The sequence below is a fragment of the Halichoerus grypus genome, chromosome 6 (assembly GCF_964656455.1).
Source record: "Halichoerus grypus chromosome 6, mHalGry1.hap1.1, whole genome shotgun sequence".
Lineage (NCBI taxonomy): Eukaryota > Metazoa > Chordata > Mammalia > Carnivora > Phocidae > Halichoerus > Halichoerus grypus.
In genome coordinates, this window is record NC_135717.1 from 36,968,587 (window position 1) to 36,987,653 (window position 19,067).

At 49.1% G+C, this 19,067-nt stretch overlaps 1 protein-coding gene across 1 annotated transcript in view; it reads right to left on the reverse strand.

Moving 5' to 3' along the window:
* The window catches only part of C6H16orf96 (chromosome 6 C16orf96 homolog), a 48,309-nt gene that overhangs the window by 11,150 nt on the left and 18,092 nt on the right, over positions 1 to 19,067 (reverse strand). Inside the window, exons 3-11 of the mRNA XM_036091122.2 lie at positions 14,817 to 14,921; positions 13,559 to 13,639; positions 13,310 to 13,396; positions 11,909 to 13,202; positions 9,850 to 9,935; positions 9,419 to 9,529; positions 5,433 to 5,507; positions 4,584 to 4,748; positions 174 to 292 (exon numbers count right to left, since the gene is read on the reverse strand). Of these exons, the coding sequence (XP_035947015.1) occupies positions 174 to 292; positions 4,584 to 4,748; positions 5,433 to 5,507; positions 9,419 to 9,529; positions 9,850 to 9,935; positions 11,909 to 13,202; positions 13,310 to 13,396; positions 13,559 to 13,639; positions 14,817 to 14,921 (2,123 nt within the window). The remainder of the gene's footprint in view (positions 1 to 173; positions 293 to 4,583; positions 4,749 to 5,432; positions 5,508 to 9,418; positions 9,530 to 9,849; positions 9,936 to 11,908; positions 13,203 to 13,309; positions 13,397 to 13,558; positions 13,640 to 14,816; positions 14,922 to 19,067) is intronic.

Below are 19,067 nucleotides of genomic sequence, written 5' to 3' on the forward strand. Positions count from 1 at the left end.
CATCCCACCTTCACCCTCCTCCCCGAAGCCAGGAAGCCCCACCCCTTTCCCCTGGGTCCACAGGTCTGGAACCCTTCTTCCCAGAATCCGCTGGGATTCCCCTCTGGTTTCCTCTCTGGAGAGAGGGTCTCCTGAGCCTCTGGGAGCTGCACCCCTACCCAGGAGGGGCTCACTTCCTAAAGCCAGCAGCACTGTCAGGGTCAAATCGGAGGCCTTCAATCAGGAGCTTCCTGAGTACTTTCCAGATCTCATCCATGTCTTTCTTCAGGCCATTCAAATCACTGTGGACCAGCTGCAAACAGCCGAAGGGAAAAGAGCGTTTAGTCAACTAATTCACCCCCCCGCCCCCCCACCCCCCCCCACCCCCTCATCGCTTCACTCCAGAAAAGGAGTTGCAGCAAAGTTACACAGAGTGTAACAAGATTAAACCAAAACAGTGAGGGGGTCAAGGAAAAGGAAAATGACAAAGCTTAGGTTAAGGTTCATCTCCTAATGCATGCTGTTGCAAGTGGCGAAGTGAGCTCCAAACCCCCAGGTGTAGGCAACCCACTAATCCAGTTTTTGTCTATGGATTTGCCTGTTCTGGACATTTCATATAAATGGAATCACACAATCCATGGCCTTCGGTGTCTGGTTTCTCTCACTCAGCATCATGTCTGCAAGGGTCACCCAGGTGGCAGCATGAATCTGAGCTTCATTTCTTCTTATGGTTTGAATAATATTCCACCACAATTTGTGGATGGATAGACCACAATTTGTTTATCCATCCATCTGTTGATGGACATTTGGGTTGCTTCCACTTTTTGGCTATTATGAGTAATGCTGCTATGAACATTTGTGTACAAGTTTTTGTGTGGACCCATTTTCATTTCTCTTGGGTACACACCTGGGCCTGGAAGTGCTGAGTTGTATGGTGACCCTATGTTTACCTTTTTGAGAAACTGCCAGACTGGTTTTCACAGTGGGACTCGTGAATTTTTAAATCCAGCATGTGACTCTTGATCTTGGGGTCATGAGTGCAAACCCCATGTTGGGCGTAGTTTACATGTTCCTTTTTTTTTATAAAGATTTTTTTTTTTTTAATTTATTTATTTGAGAGAGAGAGAGAGAGTGAGAGAGAGCGCAAGAGGGGGTAGGGTTAGAGGGAGAAGCAGACTCCCCGCCGAGCAGGGAGCCCGATGTGGGACTCTATCCCAGGACTCCGGGATCATGACCCGAGCCGAAGGCTGTCGCTTAACCAACTGAGCCACCCAGGCGCCCCTTTTTTTTTTTTTTTAAGATTTTATTTATTTATTTGACAGAGAGAAACACAGAGAGAGCAGGAACACAAGCAGGGGGAATGGGAGAGGGAGACGCAGGCCTCCCGCAGAGCAGGGAGCCCGACACGGGGCTCGATCCCAGGACCCCAGGATCATGACCTGAGCCGAAGGCAGACGCGTAACGACTGAGCCACCCAGGCGCCCCTGTTGGGTGTAGTTTAAAGTGTTCCTTCCAGTGCCCACAGTTTGGTCTCTAAACACCACTCCCCACTAACAGGAACCGAGACTCTGTAGAGAAATGACTGAATCAGGTCTGAGGAAGGGAATGTTGAAGATGAGCCTGGAACATTTTGTCCTTTAAGGAACCAAGACCGCTTTCTGAGACAGAGGGTCAAGTCAAAGGGCTCAGAAGCCAGCTCACAGACCAAAGATGAGAACATGTAAGTGACAAAAGAAATAGTAACTTAACTGATTGAGCGAATTGAATACATTAAAACCCATGATTCACAGTGACATTCACAAAAAGAAATTAAAAAAAAAAAAACAAAAAAACCCAGAAACCTCCATTTGCCACCATATATTGGAGGTGTCTTTAGCAGTGATACCATTCCTGAACACCGGTAATTAAAGGAAATAGCTCATCATTGTTCTTGTCTTTCCTGCAAGAACCATATTTCAGGGTAATTGGCTCAAGCTGATGAGTGAGAGCTCTTCTTTATGGATTTCCAGCTGGTAAATGGAGAAGCAGTGCTAAGATTAGAGAACTCACCATTTTGCAACCATGAAATAACCAGTTCAGGAAACAATTCTCAATTTATGAGGAAACCACTAGGAGAATGGCCAATGAGGCAACAGACATTTCCAGGGTGCCAAAGGGTCACCCCCAAATCACTTGCTGCTTATAAGGCGGGAATGTACCTTTACAGTGATGACATCAGCCTAGCATCGCTGGGCTCTGATGAATCTGCTTCACCACTGAAGGGACCACCGGCCAGCATGACCTACCTGCCGACCCAAGGTGACACAAAGTGCACAGCACCCCAAGAAGACTCTTTCCCCCAGCTTCCTATTTTGAAAACTTTTAAATCTACAGAAAAGTTGCAAGAATAGTCCAAAGGACACTTGGACATCCATTTAATCAACTTTTAACATTTTACCACATTTTCTTTATCTGTACATATGTGTATCCGTTCATTTTCTGAATCATTTCAGAGTGAATTGCAGACATGATATATCACCCCTACCTATAAAAAGTTAAACAGAGGATTACCATATGACCCAGCAATTCCACTCCTGGCTATCTACCCAAAAGAACTAACAACAGGCATTCAAACAAAAATGTGTACATGTATGTTCACAGCACCATTATTCATAATAGTCAAAGGTGGAAACAACCCAAGTGTCCATCAACAGATGAATGAATAAACAGAATGTGGTCTATCTTGTCGATGGAATTAGTATTCAGCTATAAAAAAGAATGGAGATCTGATCCATAAATGAACCTTGAAAATATGATGCTAAGTGCCAGAAGCCAATCACAGAAGGTCACAGTTTGTATGATTCCATTTATATGAAATGTCTAGAATAGGCAAACCCACAGAGACAGAAAGAAGCCCAGTGGTTCCCAGGGGCTGGGGGGGGGTGCTGCCTAAATGGGTATGGGCTTCTTTTTGGGGAGATGATAGTGTCTTACCACCAGACAGAGGTAGTGCTTACACAACACTGTAAATGTACAAAATGCCACCGATTTAGTCATTTTAAAATGGTTAAAGGTTAACCAGCTGGGTGTGGAGCCTGCTTGAGATTCTCTCTCCCTCCCCCACCTCCCCGTGTGTTCTCTTTCTCTAAAACGGAAAGACCATGATACCTCACTCATAAATACCGTAGTACTCATGAGGACATTTTCTTTTTCTTTTTTTTTTTTTAAGCTTTATTTATTTATTTTTGAGATGGGGAGGGGCAGAGGGAGAGAGAGAATCTCAAGCTGACCCTGCGCTGAGCATGAAGCCCGACGAGGGGCTCGATCTCACGACCCTGAGATCACGACCTGAGCTGAAACCAAGAGTCAGAGCCTCCACCAACTGCGCCCCCCCACGCCCCCCCCACCATGAGGACATTTTCTTACGTGACCGCAACGCCCTCAGGACACCGAACACACGAACAGGAATTCCTGACTTTGCACCAATTCCCAGCCCATGTGTAGAGTTGGCGCAACTGAACCAGGACACAAGCCAGGTCTCCTCATGAGCTGCGTTTGGTTGTTTTGTCTCTGGAGACACTTGTAATCTAGAACAGTCTCTGTCTCCACTCTTTTCCCCACCCCATCATTGAATTATTGAAGAAAAGTAGGTCAGTTTTCTGTAGATGACTGGACTCACTCAGGCTGCGATTCCGCAGTGATCTGTGTGACTTTTATGAGGAACGTGTCCCTGAGAGAAACACGTCCGTATCTGTTTTGCTTGTCATTACATCCACTGTAGGTGCCCACTGCACAGTTGATGAACGAACAAATCCTCGTTTTGCGGAGGAGGAAGCTGAGGCTCAGGGAGGTCATACCACTTGGGGCCCATGGCCGCTCAGGGGGAGCTGGGACTTGCACCCAGGGCTGCTGGACTCTGAACCCAAACTTCAGGAGCTGCACAGCACTGTCATTGTTGGTTTGACTGTTGCTGTCTCTCTACTGGACAGTCCTGATCAAGGCAGGGGCTGGGACTCATTATCAACATTTCTCCAGAGTCTGGCTTATCACAGGTGGTCAGTAAATGACAGAAGAAGAAATAAATGATCAGCAGATCTCCCCCGCCCCCCACCGCCACCCTGCCATGCCCCTTTGCTGGGCCAGGCAGGAGAGTTATGGTAGTCAGCCTCCAAGGTGCTCCTGGCCCAGACCTCTCGGTCCTCACACCCTCTCACACGGAGTAGGGCTGGCCTGTGGAACCACAGGATGCTACGGAAATGATGCGGTGTGGCTGTCCTAGAAGACAATACACAGCTCCCATAGGGCTCTCCTGGGTCACTCGCTCTGGGGAAGTAGGCTACCATGTTGTGATGCCACTCAGGCAGACTTGAGGAGAAGTCTGAGTGGCAAGGAAGTACGGTGTCTTGCTGACAGCCACAGGAGGGTGCCATCTTGGAAATGGCACTTCAGTGGGCTGAAGCCCTGGATGGCCTCTTGACTGCAGCCTCACGGGAGAATCTGAGTCCCTCAGCTAAGCTGCTCCCCAATTCCTGGCCCTCGGCAACTCTGAGCACTTGTCGTTTCAAGGTGTCACATTTCAGGGCTACTTGTTACGCAGCAGGTGATGGCTGCTATGGGGTACTCACCTTGGTGCTCAGGTCCTTGCTCAGCTGCTCCAGAGCTTTCTTCCAGTCATCCTCATGGGTCACGACCCTGAAGAGCATGCCCTGAATCATCTCGTTCAGCTCTGTCACCACTGTCTCCAGGTCGGCCCGGCTTGCCTTGCTTGCCAGGGTGCTCCTGTCGGCTTTCTAGAGACACAGGGGACTCAGGGAGCCAGGGATGCTGGGGTGGGAGCAGGAGGAAGTTGGGGGATCCGACCACTCTGGTCTGTGTTTTTTAGTCCGGGACCCTGAATGCCCGGCCTTGGTTTAAATTCAACCTTGGGGTCTAACTGGCTCAAACACGACTGTCATGTCTAAGCCAAGGTCTTCCTGTGGATGGAGAAGCTGGTGCATGATTTTTAAGTTCACATAATAAATTGTCATTAATCCTGAGTCACTGAAAATAGGAGTTGACAGGACAACTTTGGGGAAGCTTCCCTAGCCTTTCTATATGAGAAAGATGGAAGGAAACTGTGGGAGGTTCTCTGCCTGGTTTTTGTCTTGGCTGGATGACTCCATTCCCCTGGGTGGGAGAGCTGGGCTCAGGATGCACAGGCGGGAGGAGAGAGGAAACTGCTCACTCATCTCTTTCTTTCTTTCCTTTTTTTTTTTTTTTAAGATTTTCTTTGAGAGAGAGAGAAAGAGAGAGAGAGAGACTGTGTACGAGTGCAAGCATGAGCTCAAACATGAGGGGGGAAGGGGCAGAGGGAGAAGCAGACTCCCTACTGAGCAGGGAGCCTGATGCGGGGCTCGATCCCAGGACCCTGGGATCATGACCTGAGCTGGAGGCAGACGCTTAACCAACTGAGCCACCCAGGCACCCCCACTCACCTCTTTCAACTCCTGCTCCATCACACTTTTGTCCACCTTGTGCATTTCAAGGTTTTTAATTTGAGCATGGACAATCTAAGAACAGAAGAAAATGGCATGTTCCCCATCCCTGGATACCTTGGAAATAACGTCTTCCTCCCACGTCCACACCTGCCACACTGCTGGGAAGGGACAATGGGGCCAGGTGGCTAGCAGGTAGGGTGGGCACGTCCAAAGGTGTGGATTCCAGATGCCCAGATCAGAAGGGAAGGAACGTGAGCCTTGGGACAAGATGTCCCCTCAGAGGTGGCATCGTAGGAACTTGGTGGCACGGGGGGAGGGGGGCAGACTTGAGGAAGGAAAATGTAAACCAATGCTAACACTTTGGTTCCCTGGAAGTTTGAGGCAAGTTCAGCTCTTATCTGTAATGGGGTCCCGGTGAGAACTGGAGTCTATTTATCCACCAAGCACTAACATGGCGCACATGCTGTGCCCCAGTGTTGGGGGGAAACTCTCATATCCCACCCCCTCACTCCACAAAGAACCAGCTCCGTCCGTTAACTCTGCCCGCTCTCCACCTTCCGGACCCTCCCTGTGACAGGGGCAGCGGCTAACCTGCTTGGGAAGAGCCTCAGAGCCTCACACCTTCTGAGCCATGTCCCCAGAGCCTTGTCCCTAGCCACATTCTCTCCAAAGCTGGAAATAGGCTTCTGCTTCTTCCTTCACGTCTGGTTTCCCTCTCACCGTTAGAAACAGAGCCCCCAAACTTTGAGCTGGCACCTGGCAGCCGGAATCATGAATTCATTTCACACCCTCCTTTATAGCTCAGTATGACCACTGGGGTGTAAATGGAAGTGGGCAGGAAGTAGGTAGGAAAAATAAGAAATATTTAATGAAGTATGTCCTCTCCACTGCCGGCTTGAATGCAGAGTTAATGACTGGAGCGCCAGTAGCCATCTTGTTCCTTGAGGTGAGCTTGGGAATGGAAGTCATACACCGTGGAGTTCTATACCAGCTCTGGACCAACCACCTCTGAGTTTCTTGAATGTGAATGGGAAATACACTTACACCTGGTTTAAGTCAGTTATTTGTGGGCAGGGGGAGAGATTATGTTATCTGAAGTTGAACCTAATTCTAATAAATGCCAAGTTCCATTACATCCACCTTGCCTGAAGATGGGTCCCCAAGGTCTAGAATGGGAAGTGGAGGTGTGGAAGGAAGCCCTGTTTGGGCCTCAAGTCAGGTTGCTTCCTCCAACCCCACATCAGCAGAGAGCCCTGACCTTTTAGAGTCATCAGGCCCAATATTAATACTTACATCTCCACTTGGCTCTTTCTAGTTAAAATCTAGAAATAAAGAGGAGTGATTAGGCTTAGATCTTCTAACTTCTACTGTTAGGGTCACCTGTGTACTGGGTTGATTAACATCTTCCCCAAAATCCATGCCTTCCCAGAACCTGTGAACGTGGCCTTATTTGGAAATAGGGTCTTTGCAGATGTATTAGTTAAGATGAGGTCATACTGGAATCCATCGACGGATGTCCTTATAAGGAGATGAAGACAGACACACAGAGGGAATAGGGAAACAAGAGATTGGACGGATGTGGCCACAAGCCAAGGAATGCCTGGAGCCACCAGAAATTGGAAGAGGCAAGAATCCTCCCCCGGAGCCTTCCGTCAGAGCAAGGTCCTGCCAACACTTGGATTTTGGGCTTTTAGCCTCCAGAATGTGATGGAACAGGTGCCTAGTGTTTTCGATCATTTCTTACGGTAGCCCCAGGAAACAAATACACCCAGTCAGTGGGAGAACCGGAATTCAAACCCAGGCCTATCTAACCCACAGCCAGGGCTCTGAACCCTAACACCAGGCTGCCTCCCGGCCGGGTGAACCTGACTGGCTTCTTTGCCTGGATCGGTTTCCTGCTCTTTCAGGGGGCACTAATCCCACGCCTCTCTCACAGCCTGGAGAGACAAGAAGTGGCATCTTCTGGCTAATTCTGGCAGAGTCAGCACTCCGTACCCACTGGCCACCTTATCCGTGTCCTCCCGCACGAAGCCCAAACTCTGAATATCACCGTTTGTTCCAAGAATGGTTTTGGAATGCAGCCTCTGGCTTATGGAAGACACTTGTCCCCTTGCAAAACGCAAATCACGTTTTCCGTAAGGTTCGTAAGAAAGAGTTTGGCCCCCACTTATTTTCTGGCTGGGTTCTTGGTGGGAAACTCTCAGAGAAGCACGCCAAGGGGACGGAAACATTTCCGTCTTGACTGGGTGGTGGGGGCATGGCTACACAAACAGGCGGACGTGGACTGAGCTCTTAGACTTAAGACTCGGGCATTTTACTGTGTATAAATTACACTCCAGTTAAAAATAAACAAATACACCACTGACCCCTCCCCCCGAAGGGCCTGGAGGGTGTCTGTCTTGCTGACTGCAGCATCACCAGCCACTAGCAGGGTGCCTGGTGCAAAGTGGACGCTGGTAGCAGGGGCTGAATGACTCAGTGAATGAATAAGAGGATTTCTTGTGCCACCTGCTGTGTTCCTGATGTTTCTCGCAGACATCCAGGGAGAGCTTCACATCTCCAGATGTTGCAAGAGAACCAGGGCGGATGGGTCTGCCCTCCCTCGTTTCCCCGGGAAGGGCTCCACAGGGCTGCTGATTTCTTATCGTCTGTATTCATTTAGGAAATATTTAATGAAACATGGGTTGTATATGGAACCCTGCTCCAGGTCCTTCCAGGGTTAACTTTTATAAGCAACGGATTCCTGTTGGCACAGGGGCAGGCAGCACAAAGGCTGACTTGTTCTGTTTGGCACTGTTTGGTCAGGCCTTGTCCTCTGCAGTTTCCCTCGACAAGCGACAGCTACTCGGAGGCAGACAGTGAGCAACTCCCTCCCCCGGCGCAGGGCGGGCCAGAGCGCTGGGCACACATCACGCGTGCCCGGGCGCTGGCTCCTGTCTCCGTCGGGGAAGGCACCCTGCAGCGCAGGGCAGCCCGGTCTCTCCGCAGGGCAGGTGACAGGGAGGGCCTGGAGCTGGCCGGAGACAAGGGAGTTCCCAATCTCGGCATTCACAAAAGTCTGCGCCGGCAAGCCTGCCGCCCCTCTGGCCACACACAGCACCCTCACCCTCGCTCAGGCTACGACTGGTTCCCCTTTCAGGAGTTCTGTCCGCACCAAAGGCGCCCTGTGTGTGTCGTAGCCTGATTCCTCTGTGTCATGGTCTCGGGAGGGGGAGATAAGCCTTCGCTTTGCGCCTCCTACATCCTCGTGCCTCCCACCAATAGCCCCCTGACTTGGAATCGGAAGCCCCCATGGAAACCATCTCCAGTGGTTTTGTGTGGGGTTTTGTCTCTTATACTCTGAGGGAAGGTCACCTCCTCCTGCTAGGAATGACTCTGAGTCCTCCTCCAAAGGTCGGGGACACCTCTGAGACAAGGCACGGACTGGACAGGTCCTGAGGACCATCAGGTCAGGGTCATCAGGCCAGCTGAGTCAGACCCTCCAGGCCCACGGGAGAGGGTGTTGGGCCGAGTGAGCCCCAGCTAGGCGCTCTGTGTCTACACAATTGTGGGGTCAGCAAATCTGCCGTTCCAGAAAGACACCCCCCACCTCGCCCCATGCCCCGATGCTGAGAATTCACCAACAATCTGGCTTAGGGGAAACGTTAGGAACCTAACAGTTGATGCAAGAAATCCTCTTATTCATTCACTGATTCCTTCAGCACATTTTGAGCATTTGCTGTGCGCCAGGCACCCTTCTGGGGCGGCTGACCCAGCGGTCTGTAACACAGACATTGCTCAGGCCCTCTTGTTTCTACATTTGGGGGTGCAAGTGGGGGTGGTGGGATTTGTCTGTTTCCACTGAGGTGTAATTCACACAAAGTAAAATGCCAGTGCAGCGGCCCTGGATTCCCCACCATTGCTGTATCCGTGAGACCTTCAGGGAGGGTCCGAATGTCCAAGCGAGGAGCCCTCCCTGCAGCTGCCCACCCAAGCCCCCAGACCTTCAAGTCATCCAAGCGAATCTGCAGCTTCTCCACTGCCCTGTCCAGCACGATGTGGTGATTCTTTATCTTCTCTATCTGGTGACCCCAAACTCTCTTGAGTTCCTCCTCCTAAAAGGGGGAGACACGGACACAAAGGCCTCTGCTTCTAAGGTCACCATGGCTAGGGAAGGGGCATGAAGAGTATACCAGGCCAGTGCGTCTCCAGCCTGCCACCTCGGTGGCCCCCAAAGACCCTTGCCACGGGAACCACACAGGCACAACCCACTGGGACCCCTGCACCTGCCAGGTCTGCCTCTTCGGCCCCACTGACTCCCCCAGGCTGCCTTTCAGCTATGGGACAGACAAACGCTGTCCTGGGTCAGGGACTCTGCCATCAGCCCACCTCAAGCCGCCCATCCCCTGAAGCTCTTTCTGCCTGGGGCACTCGCCTTTATCCTGGATCTCTGGAGGCTCCCGATCTTTTCCTGCAGTACGTCCACTGTCGTCCCAAGCTTGGAGGAGGCTCCCATATTAGCTGAAAGCAAAGGAGGGGGTGGCTGTCCGGGGCAGGGATGGGGAAAGAGGCTTCATCTAGAGCTCCACCTGCTTCTGAAAGGAGTCGTTGGAAGTAGTACTGTCCAAAGCAAGAGAATGTGAGCCTGGGGGCCTCTGAGGTCATTTAAAATTTTCTAGGAGCCACATTCTTTAAACAAATCAAAAAAGGAGGGGGCCCTGGGTGCCTCTGTCAGTTAAGTGTCCGGCTCTTGATGTGGTTTAGGTCATGATCTCAGGGTTGTGAGATTGAGCCCCCCATCTTGAGCCCCCCATCGGGCTCCGTGCTCAGCGAGGAGTCTGCTGGAGATTCTCTCTCTCCCTCTCCCTCTGCCCCTACCCCCACTTGTGCTCTCTCTCTAAAATAAATAAATCTTTGAAAATAAAAAAAGGAACAGGTAAAATTAATTTTGATATTTTATTTAACCCAATATATTCAAAATAGTATCATTTCAATATGGGATAAAAAGAAGTGAGATATCTTATGTTCATATTTTCATATTGTTTTTAATATCTGATGTGCGCTTCACACTTAGAGCACATTTGTGCTGGACCTCGCCCCATGTCACATGCCCAATAGCCACGTGTGCCTCCTGGTTATCATATTAGACAGCACAGGCCTAGGGAGGCCTCTCTGGAATTTACTCCCCTCTCAGTAAAGACCCTGAGTTGGGGCACCTGGCTGGCTCAGTTGGTAGAGCATATGACTCTTGATCTTGGGGTCATGAGTTTGAGCCCCGTGCTGGGAACAGAGGTAACTCAAAAAAAAAAAAAAAGGTCCTGACCAAAACTACAGAGCACCTTATTTATGAGAGTATATGAAGTGCATTATCTCACCACAAGATAGAAAGGGGGATTTAACAAAGAAGGAAGGGGTTAAAAAAAGTACCCTATATTAAGTTCCCGACAAGAGGTTAAAAACTAACATACAGGACACACCTAGGAAGGGAGGAGAAATCTGAGCCAAGATAGGTTTACAAACTATCTTGAGTTTTCTTACAAAAATGGCAGCTGGTCAGAAGTAGAATTTGGGCTATTACGGCTTTACCTTTTAAATTTAAATCTATTACTATCGTATTCTCAGCTGCACCAGTATTCACTGAGAGCAGCCTAGTTTATTTAGCTGGCTGAAGTTCCACGTCTTCTTTCCAAGATTTGTAGAACAGCACTGCCAATTAAGGGTAACGCCACCTATAGACTTGATGTAATTCAACTACTGTGCTTGGCAGGGAGCAAAAAAAAAAAAAGCAAGATAATGATTCAAACAACGTAGGGCAATGGGCCTCACAGTGGGTCCCCTCGGCCAGCAGCAGAATCAGCTGCTGGAATGAGTGAGACATGCAAATTCTTGGGCTCTGCCCAGACCAACCACATCAGAAGCTCCAGGGGTGGGGCGCAGCCCCCTGGGGATGCTGAGGGGAGCACAAGGTTGAAAACTACTCAGCTAGGCTATTCTGCCCTCCACTCCCCTCAGCGAGCATTTTGCCCGTCAAAGGCATAAAATCGGAGCATAAATCTACCGTTTCGGCTGCCACCCAGGAAGCTTCTGTGGTCTTTAAGGATACGTATGTTTGCCCGCAGTAGCTCCTAACCCCACACGGACCACGTCAGCTGGGGTCTGTTCAGTGGGTCATTCTGGTGGGATCCAGACTTATTGAAACATTGTACAGTAGGGCTGTGTTGTACGGGCTGTGGAAGGGGAGTTTTCCAGAGTCATTGTGACATGCAATTTTCCTTCTTCAGGGCCAGCGTTAGACCCTAACCACCCCTCTCCCCTACGAGAAGACCTCACGGTACATTCGTGGTGAAAGAACAGACTAGTAAGAGGCAGATGCTGAAGCCAAAGGAATGAACGGCTAATGGTTAAGACAGCTTTTGTTGGGGGAGCTCAATGAAGGAGACGAGGGACTTCTCGAAGGCTGCAGGGAGGGAGGGCCTGAACCAGGCCAGGCCTACCTAGGTAATTCAAGCGCTGTTGAAGGGTGGATGACAGCTGGGCAAACTCTTCTTTCAGTGAGTCGTGTCTAATGGGCATCTGGGCTATGCGGCCCATGGAGTACCTGACGGCCGTCTTCTTGTCTTCAGGGGTCACAGCCTTTTGGGCGGCCAGCATGACCTGGGACAGGGTCCTTTCAGGAGGGAGGCTGGTAGCAGGGTACAGGGGAGAGAGGTCCTCACCCAACACCTTCAAGTCCTCCACCTCTGTGTCCTCAGTGAAAGCTGAGGCCCCGCGGGAAGAGCCCGCACCCAGGCTGTCTGCGAACGCCCCTAAGGGCCCGGATGCAGCCACGGACGTTGCTATGGTGGCCAACTTGGTGGCAGGGGCGTCCCTGACAGCCTTGGCGACAACCTCGGCTCTCCGGGCCGCTGAGGTGGCAGCCGTTGTGTAGGAGGCTGCGGCGGCGGCCGCGATGGCTGCAGTGGTCTTCAGGCGCTGAAGGGCAGGCTGGGGAGTCTTAGCGGGTGCTTCTTTGGGGACCCCAGCCTTGGGGGCCCCAGCCCCGGGGGCCCTGTCCTGAGGGGCTGGCACGTCCTGGGATACATAGTCTTCCTCAATTTCTGAGACAGCTGGGAGCAGGTGCACCTCTGCCTGGCCAGACTGTGACTGCAGCGGACGGGGCCACGCTGAGCTAAACTCCCTGGCTGGCGGTGGGGACCTGAAGTCCTGGGACTGTGCAGGCTCCAAGGAGCCTGAGCCCCAGAAGGGCCACGTGCTAGCCCTGGACAAGCCTCTGGGGGAAGGCCAGCATTCTCTCGGCATAGGCTGAAGCCCTGGGGCAGGTGCACGCCCGGGGGCAGTCCCAGGTCCGAGGGCAGGCCAAAGTCCAGGGCCAGCCCCAGGTCCAAGGGCAGGCCAAGGTCCAGGGCCAGGCCCAGGTATGAACGGAGGCCAAGGTGGTAGTGTGAACCCCGGTGTCAGACCAGGCCCCGGAGCAGGCATGGCCTCGGGCTGTGGCCCTGGTGTGGGCATAGACCCGGGCTCAAGCCCCGTAGGCTGCCCTGGCCCCTGGGCCCCAGTGAGTAGAAGAGCTTGGTCATATTCCTCCTCCTGTAGCTGCCTGGGGGTGTCATAATGCCAGATAGTCTCCAGTAACCTGGGGCTCTGGATGGCCTCTGAGATCTGGACACGACCAACAGCTTCACGGTACTCGGTGGTCTGAGGATGACCAGTATCTGGGAGCTGCTCCACCAACTGCCACAGGTCTGAATCCTCAATCTGTGTTGGACCAGCTCCTCTTGCAGAAGTTCCCTGCAGAAAAGGGGCGAGGCTGCCCAGGGCTGCTCCAGGCCAGCTCAGCAGTCACCCTGCCTTCCCCGACCCTCCGCTGCTGCCCCTGCTTTTCCTCCTTCACTCACGGGGTTGAACATGGCCTCGTGGAGGCTGCTCCAGAGCACCACGTCCTCAGCTTTGGGGATGGTGAGGATTTTGCTCTGGAGAGTAACCTGGGGGGCAGGAGAGGAGGTTGAGAATGAGGGGTGATGCCCTCGGGTGGCTCCTTTGTCCACACTTGCCTTTCTAGATTGTGTTCTCTTCCTTACTCTTCCCTGCCCGCAGCACCCCCGCCTGGAGGTCAGGGGACTGGGAAGGGAAGCGGAGGCTCTTACCACTTCCCGCTGCAGTGCACTTATCATCCTGCTCTGTCCTTTCAGATCTTCGAACAAAGTATCCATTCTTTCTGGCTGCATCTGTCAAGTAAGCCGAGTCCATGGGCCAGGGGTGCAGGTTCTGGTCCTGGCCCTGCTTGCCCCACAGCTCAAAGACAAGGACTCAGCTCTAAGTGACTGAGTTGGAGAAGGAAGAACAGATTCCAAAGCAAGTGTTTCCCAGTGAGTGGGAAAGGGGTGGAAGAGGGTTTCCTGGGAAAATAAGTTTGGAAAATGCTGGGCTTAAAAAGTATTCAATGGGCTTCTACAGTGCAGGACTTCCCAAAGCCTTTAGTGGGCAAAAAAAAGTACATTAAGAATCTCCAAGAGGTAGGCTGAGGAGGCACTGTTTTCTCCAACAGATTTGTTGAAGGAATCTTTTTAGTGTTTTGGTTGTTTTTTTTTTTTTCTTTGTAGTGTTTTGTGATGCCCTTTCTTCTCAGACGGGAGCTACCCAGACCAAGTTCTCACAGTTGCCATGACAATCAAATGTGTACACTGACCTGTGAATTGGGGATAATACACTAAACCATGCTATCCGGGGACAAGTTGTAAAACCTCAGCCACAATACCAGCCTGCCGGTGTGGAGGCCTGGCCTCTGAGCCCAGCTCTGACTCACCAGCTGTGACCTCAGGCTTCAGGGATTCTGTGTCCTTACACATCATGGTAAGGAGTGAGTATGTACCTGGGTTGATGTCCCTGTGACTCTCAAGGGCAAGAGCCTGTATGCCTGTGCTAGGTTTGTTCCACATTTCAGTGTGGACAGAGCTTTAGAGAATAGGAAAAGCTGTTCTCTTTCTGCTAAGTTGTTGGTATGCAAGCCTGGAGTCTTAGGGAGTACCTGCCTCAGAATGAAGCCAACCCACAGAAAAACATCACTGACAGAGAGATGTTGATGGAGTGTGAGCACCTAGATCTGGTTGTACCTGAAGGCAACTGTGGACTTTTTAATAAATGAGACATTAAATTCTCTTCTTTTGCCTAAGCCATGATGAAGTAGGTTTCTGTTACCTACAAATGATGTCATAACCCAGAAGTGTGGGAGCCATGGAGAGTTTAGTGGGATGGGCCAAGTGGCTGGGCAATGTCTAACCCCTTCTCCTGCTCTCATAGCTGTGTTCTTTGACTAAGAATAGGCTCCTTAGATGTACCCTGTCACCCCAACCACCTGAGGTCCAAGCAGCATGGCCAGCCTAGAAGATGCTGGAGAGGGTCTACCTTGTCAACTATGTCCTTCAGTCTGTCCACATCCTTTCTGAGAGTTTCAATGGTGTTCCTGAGTGCATAAATGTCAGTAAGCAAATCCTGCAGAGTCTTCATGGACTAAAGGGGAAGAAGAGGGGAAAATGTAAAGTTTGGTGTGGCTGGGGGAAAAGGTATATAAAATGCAGAAACTCTCTGTTGTTGGCCATGATCCAAGAAGTCCTCTTAGCTCTACCAAGGCCTGGGCTGGAACATGCTCAGAGGCCAGCAAATGACACCAAAGTCAATGCTGAGATCTCAGGTGACCTGGGTGGGAAGGAGACAACTCTGCATTTGAATGCATTCATTAACCAAGAGTCTCATTATGAAACATGTCAGGACTTTCAGTGGGAGTAACTGGAACATCAGCAAGGCAGTTATGATCAGAGTTACATTTTTATTTATTTACTTATATATTTTTTAAAGATTTTATTTATTTATTAGAGAGAGAGAGAGCACGAGAGGAGCAAGGATCAGAGGGAGAGGGAGAAGCAGACTCCCTGCGGAGCAGAAAACCTGACATGGGGCTTGATCCTGGGACTCTGGGATCGTGACCTGAGCCAAGGGCAGACGTTTAACTGACTGAGCCACCCAGGCACCCCCAGAGTTACATTTTTAAAGGGTCCCTCTGGCTGCATGTGTAGATTGGCCCTGGGAGGGGGAGGGTGGAGGCCAGAGGACCAGTGAGGAAACCTCCAGACAAGAGCTAATGAGCTGCTGGCTCATAGCTCAGCTCCACCACTGACTGGGATCGTAATTGCATCTTCCTAGGTTTTAGATTCTGTAATCATAAAATGAGTATAAAAAATATAATGATGAGGGACGCCTGGGTGGCTCAGTCGGTTAAGCACCTGCTTTCGACTTGGGTCATGATCCCAGAGTGTTGGGATCAAATCCCACGTTGGGCTCCTTGCTCAGCAGGAAGCCTGCTTCTCCCTCTGCCTGCTGCTCCCCCCTGCTTGTGCTCTCTCTCTCAAATAAATAAATAAAATCTTTTAAAAATGTGATGATGAAAAAAAAATATGATGATGTATATGAAGGGTCCAGTGCATAGTTAGGCATTCAACTAACAAAAACAACAAACGGCAAAATGGCAAAAGTCCTTCTTATCAGTAATTACATTACAAGTAAATGGATTAAACTTTCAGTTAAAAGGCAGACATTTGCAAAATGGATAAGAAAACATGATCCAACCTCATGCTGTCTACAAGAGACACAATGTATAGTCTAAGATACAAATAGGTGAAAAACAAAAAGATAGTTAAAGATATACCATGCAAGCAGTAATCAGAAGGGAACTGGAGGGGTGCCTGGGTGGCTCAGTGGGTTAAGTGTCTGCCTCTGGCTCAGGTCATGATCTTGGGGTCCTGGGGCGGGCCCCATGTGGGGCTCCCTGCTCAGCGAGGAGTCTGCTTCTCTCTCTCCCACTGCCCCTGCTTATGCTCTCTCTCTCAGTCACACTCTCTCTCTCAAATAAAAAAAAAAAAAAAAAAAAAGTGAACTGGAATGGCTATACTACTAATATTGGATAAAACAGACTCTAAGACAAAAATTATTGCTAGAGACACAGGGGAACATTTATAATGATAAGATGGTCAATCCCTCAGGAAGATATAATAATTATAAACATATATGCACCTAACAACGTAGCCCCAAAATATATGAAGCAAAAATGGACATAACTGAAAGAAGAAATAGGCAATTCAAAAGAATAGTTGGAGACTTCAATACCCCATTTTCAATAATGAATAAAACAACTAGATAGAATATCAGCAAGGAAATAGATTTGCACAACATTTGTTTTTTTTTTTAGATTTTATTTATTTGAGAGAAAGAGAAAGCAAGAAAGAGAGAGCATGAGCAGGGGGAGGGGCAGAGGGAGAAGCAGAAGCAGACTCCCTGCTGATCAGGGAGCCCAATCTAGGGCCCAATCCCAGGACCCCAAGATCATGACCAGAGCCAAAGTCAGATACTTAACCAGCTGAGCCACCCAGGCACCCCTAGATTTGCACAACATTATAAACCAACTAGACATAACAGACACCTACAGAACACTCCATTCAACAATGTCAGAATACACACTCTTATCAAGCACACACAGAACATTCTATAGGACAGACGGTATGCTAGTCATTAAAACAAGTCCCAATATGTGTTAAAAGGACTGAAATCACGCAAAATGTGTACTCTGACCACAATGGATTTAAAGAAAAAATCAGGGCTCCTGGGTGGCTCAGTCGTTAGGTGTCTGCCTTTGGCTCAGGTCATGGTCCCAGGGTCCTGGGATGGAGTCCCACGTCAGGCTCCCTGCTCGGCGGGAAGCCTGCTTCGCCCTCTCCCACTACCCCTGCTTGTGTTCCTGCTCTTGCTATCTCTCTCTCCGTCAAATAAATAAATAAAATCTTAAAAAAATAAAGAAAAAATCAATAACAGAGGAAACTATTGGAAACTGACAAAGAAATTGAAATTAAACAACACTCTCCTGAATAACCAATGGGTCAAAGAAGAGATCACCAAGGAAATTTAAAAAAAAACAACAAACTACTTTGAGATGAATTAATATGAAAACATAACACACCAGAACTTATAGGATGCAGCTAAAGCTAACCTTAAGATACTGGGAAAAAGCAGAGCAAACTAAACCTGAAGCAAGCAGAAAAACTAGAGCAATAAAGAGTAAAATGGAAACTAATGAAATAGAGAACAGAAAAATAAGAGAGGAAATCAATGAAGCTACAAGCTGGTTCTTTGAAAACATCAACCAAGTTAGCAGATCTTTAGTGAGACTGACCAAGAAATAAAGAGAAGAATCAGAAATACAGGAGGGAACATTACTATTGACCCTACAGAAATAAAAGGACTTATGAAGGAATGCTATGAACAACTGTAGGCCAACAAATTAGTTAAGCTGGATGAAATGGACAAATTCCTAGAAAGACATAAACTACCAAAACTGATTCAAGAAGAAATAGAAAATCTGAATAGACCTAAGACAAGTGAAGACATTGAAATAGTAATAATAATAATAATAATAATAATAATAAAATACCACAAAGAGAGGCCCAGGCACAGATGGCTTCACCAATGACTTCTATCAGACATTTATTTATTTTAATTTTAATTTTATTTTTAGAAAGATTTTATTTATTTGCCAGAGAGAGAGAGAGCACATAAGAGAGAGAGAGAGAGAATAAGCAGAGGGAGAAGCAGGCTCCCTGCTGAGCAAGGAGTCTGATGCAGGACTCGATCCCAGGACTCTGGGATCATGACCTGAGCCGAAGGCAGACACTTAACCGACTGAGCCACCCAGGCATCCCTACAATTTTATTTATTTTTTTTAAGATTTTATTTATTTATTTGACAGAGACAGTGAGAGAGGGAACACAAGCAGGGGGAGTGGGAGAGGGGAAGCAGGCTTCCCGTGGAGCAGTGAGCCTGATGCAGGGCTTGATCCCAGGACCCTGGGATCATGACCTGAGCCGAAGGCAGATGCTTAACGACTGAGCCACGCAGGCGCCCCTAAAATTTTATTTTTAAGTAATCTCCACATCCAATGTGGGACTCGAACTTACAACCCCAAGATCAAGAGTCACCTGTTCTACCAACTGAGCCAGCCAGGTGCCCCTTCTATCAAAAATTTAAAGGAGAATTAATACTAATTCTTCACAGGCTTTTCCAAAAAAATAGAAGAATTCCAAACTTATTCTATGAGGCCAGTATTACCCTGATACCAAAATCAGACAAAGACATCACAAGAAAACTAGAATATAGATGTAAAAATCCTCAAAATACTAGCAAACTGAATCCAGCAACAAATAAGACAACCCAATTAAAATGGGCAAAAATCTGAATAGGCATTTCTCCAAAGATAATATTCAAATGGCCAATGAGCACATGAGAAGATGCTCAACATTATGTCATCAGGGAAACACAAATCAAAACCACAATGAGATACCACTTCATACCCATGAGGATGGTTAGAATCAAAAGCCAGAGGGCGCCTGGGTGACTCAGTTGGTTAAGCAACTGCCTTTGGCTCAGGTCATGATCCTGGAGTCCCGGGATCGAGTCCCACATCGGGCTCCCTGCTCAGTGGGGAGTCTGCTTCTCCCTCTGATCCTCCCCCTCTCATGCTGTCTGTCTCCCATTCTCTCTCTCAGATAAATAAATAAAATCTTAAAAAAAAAAAAAAAAAGAATCAAAAGCCAGAACATAATGTGTTGGTGA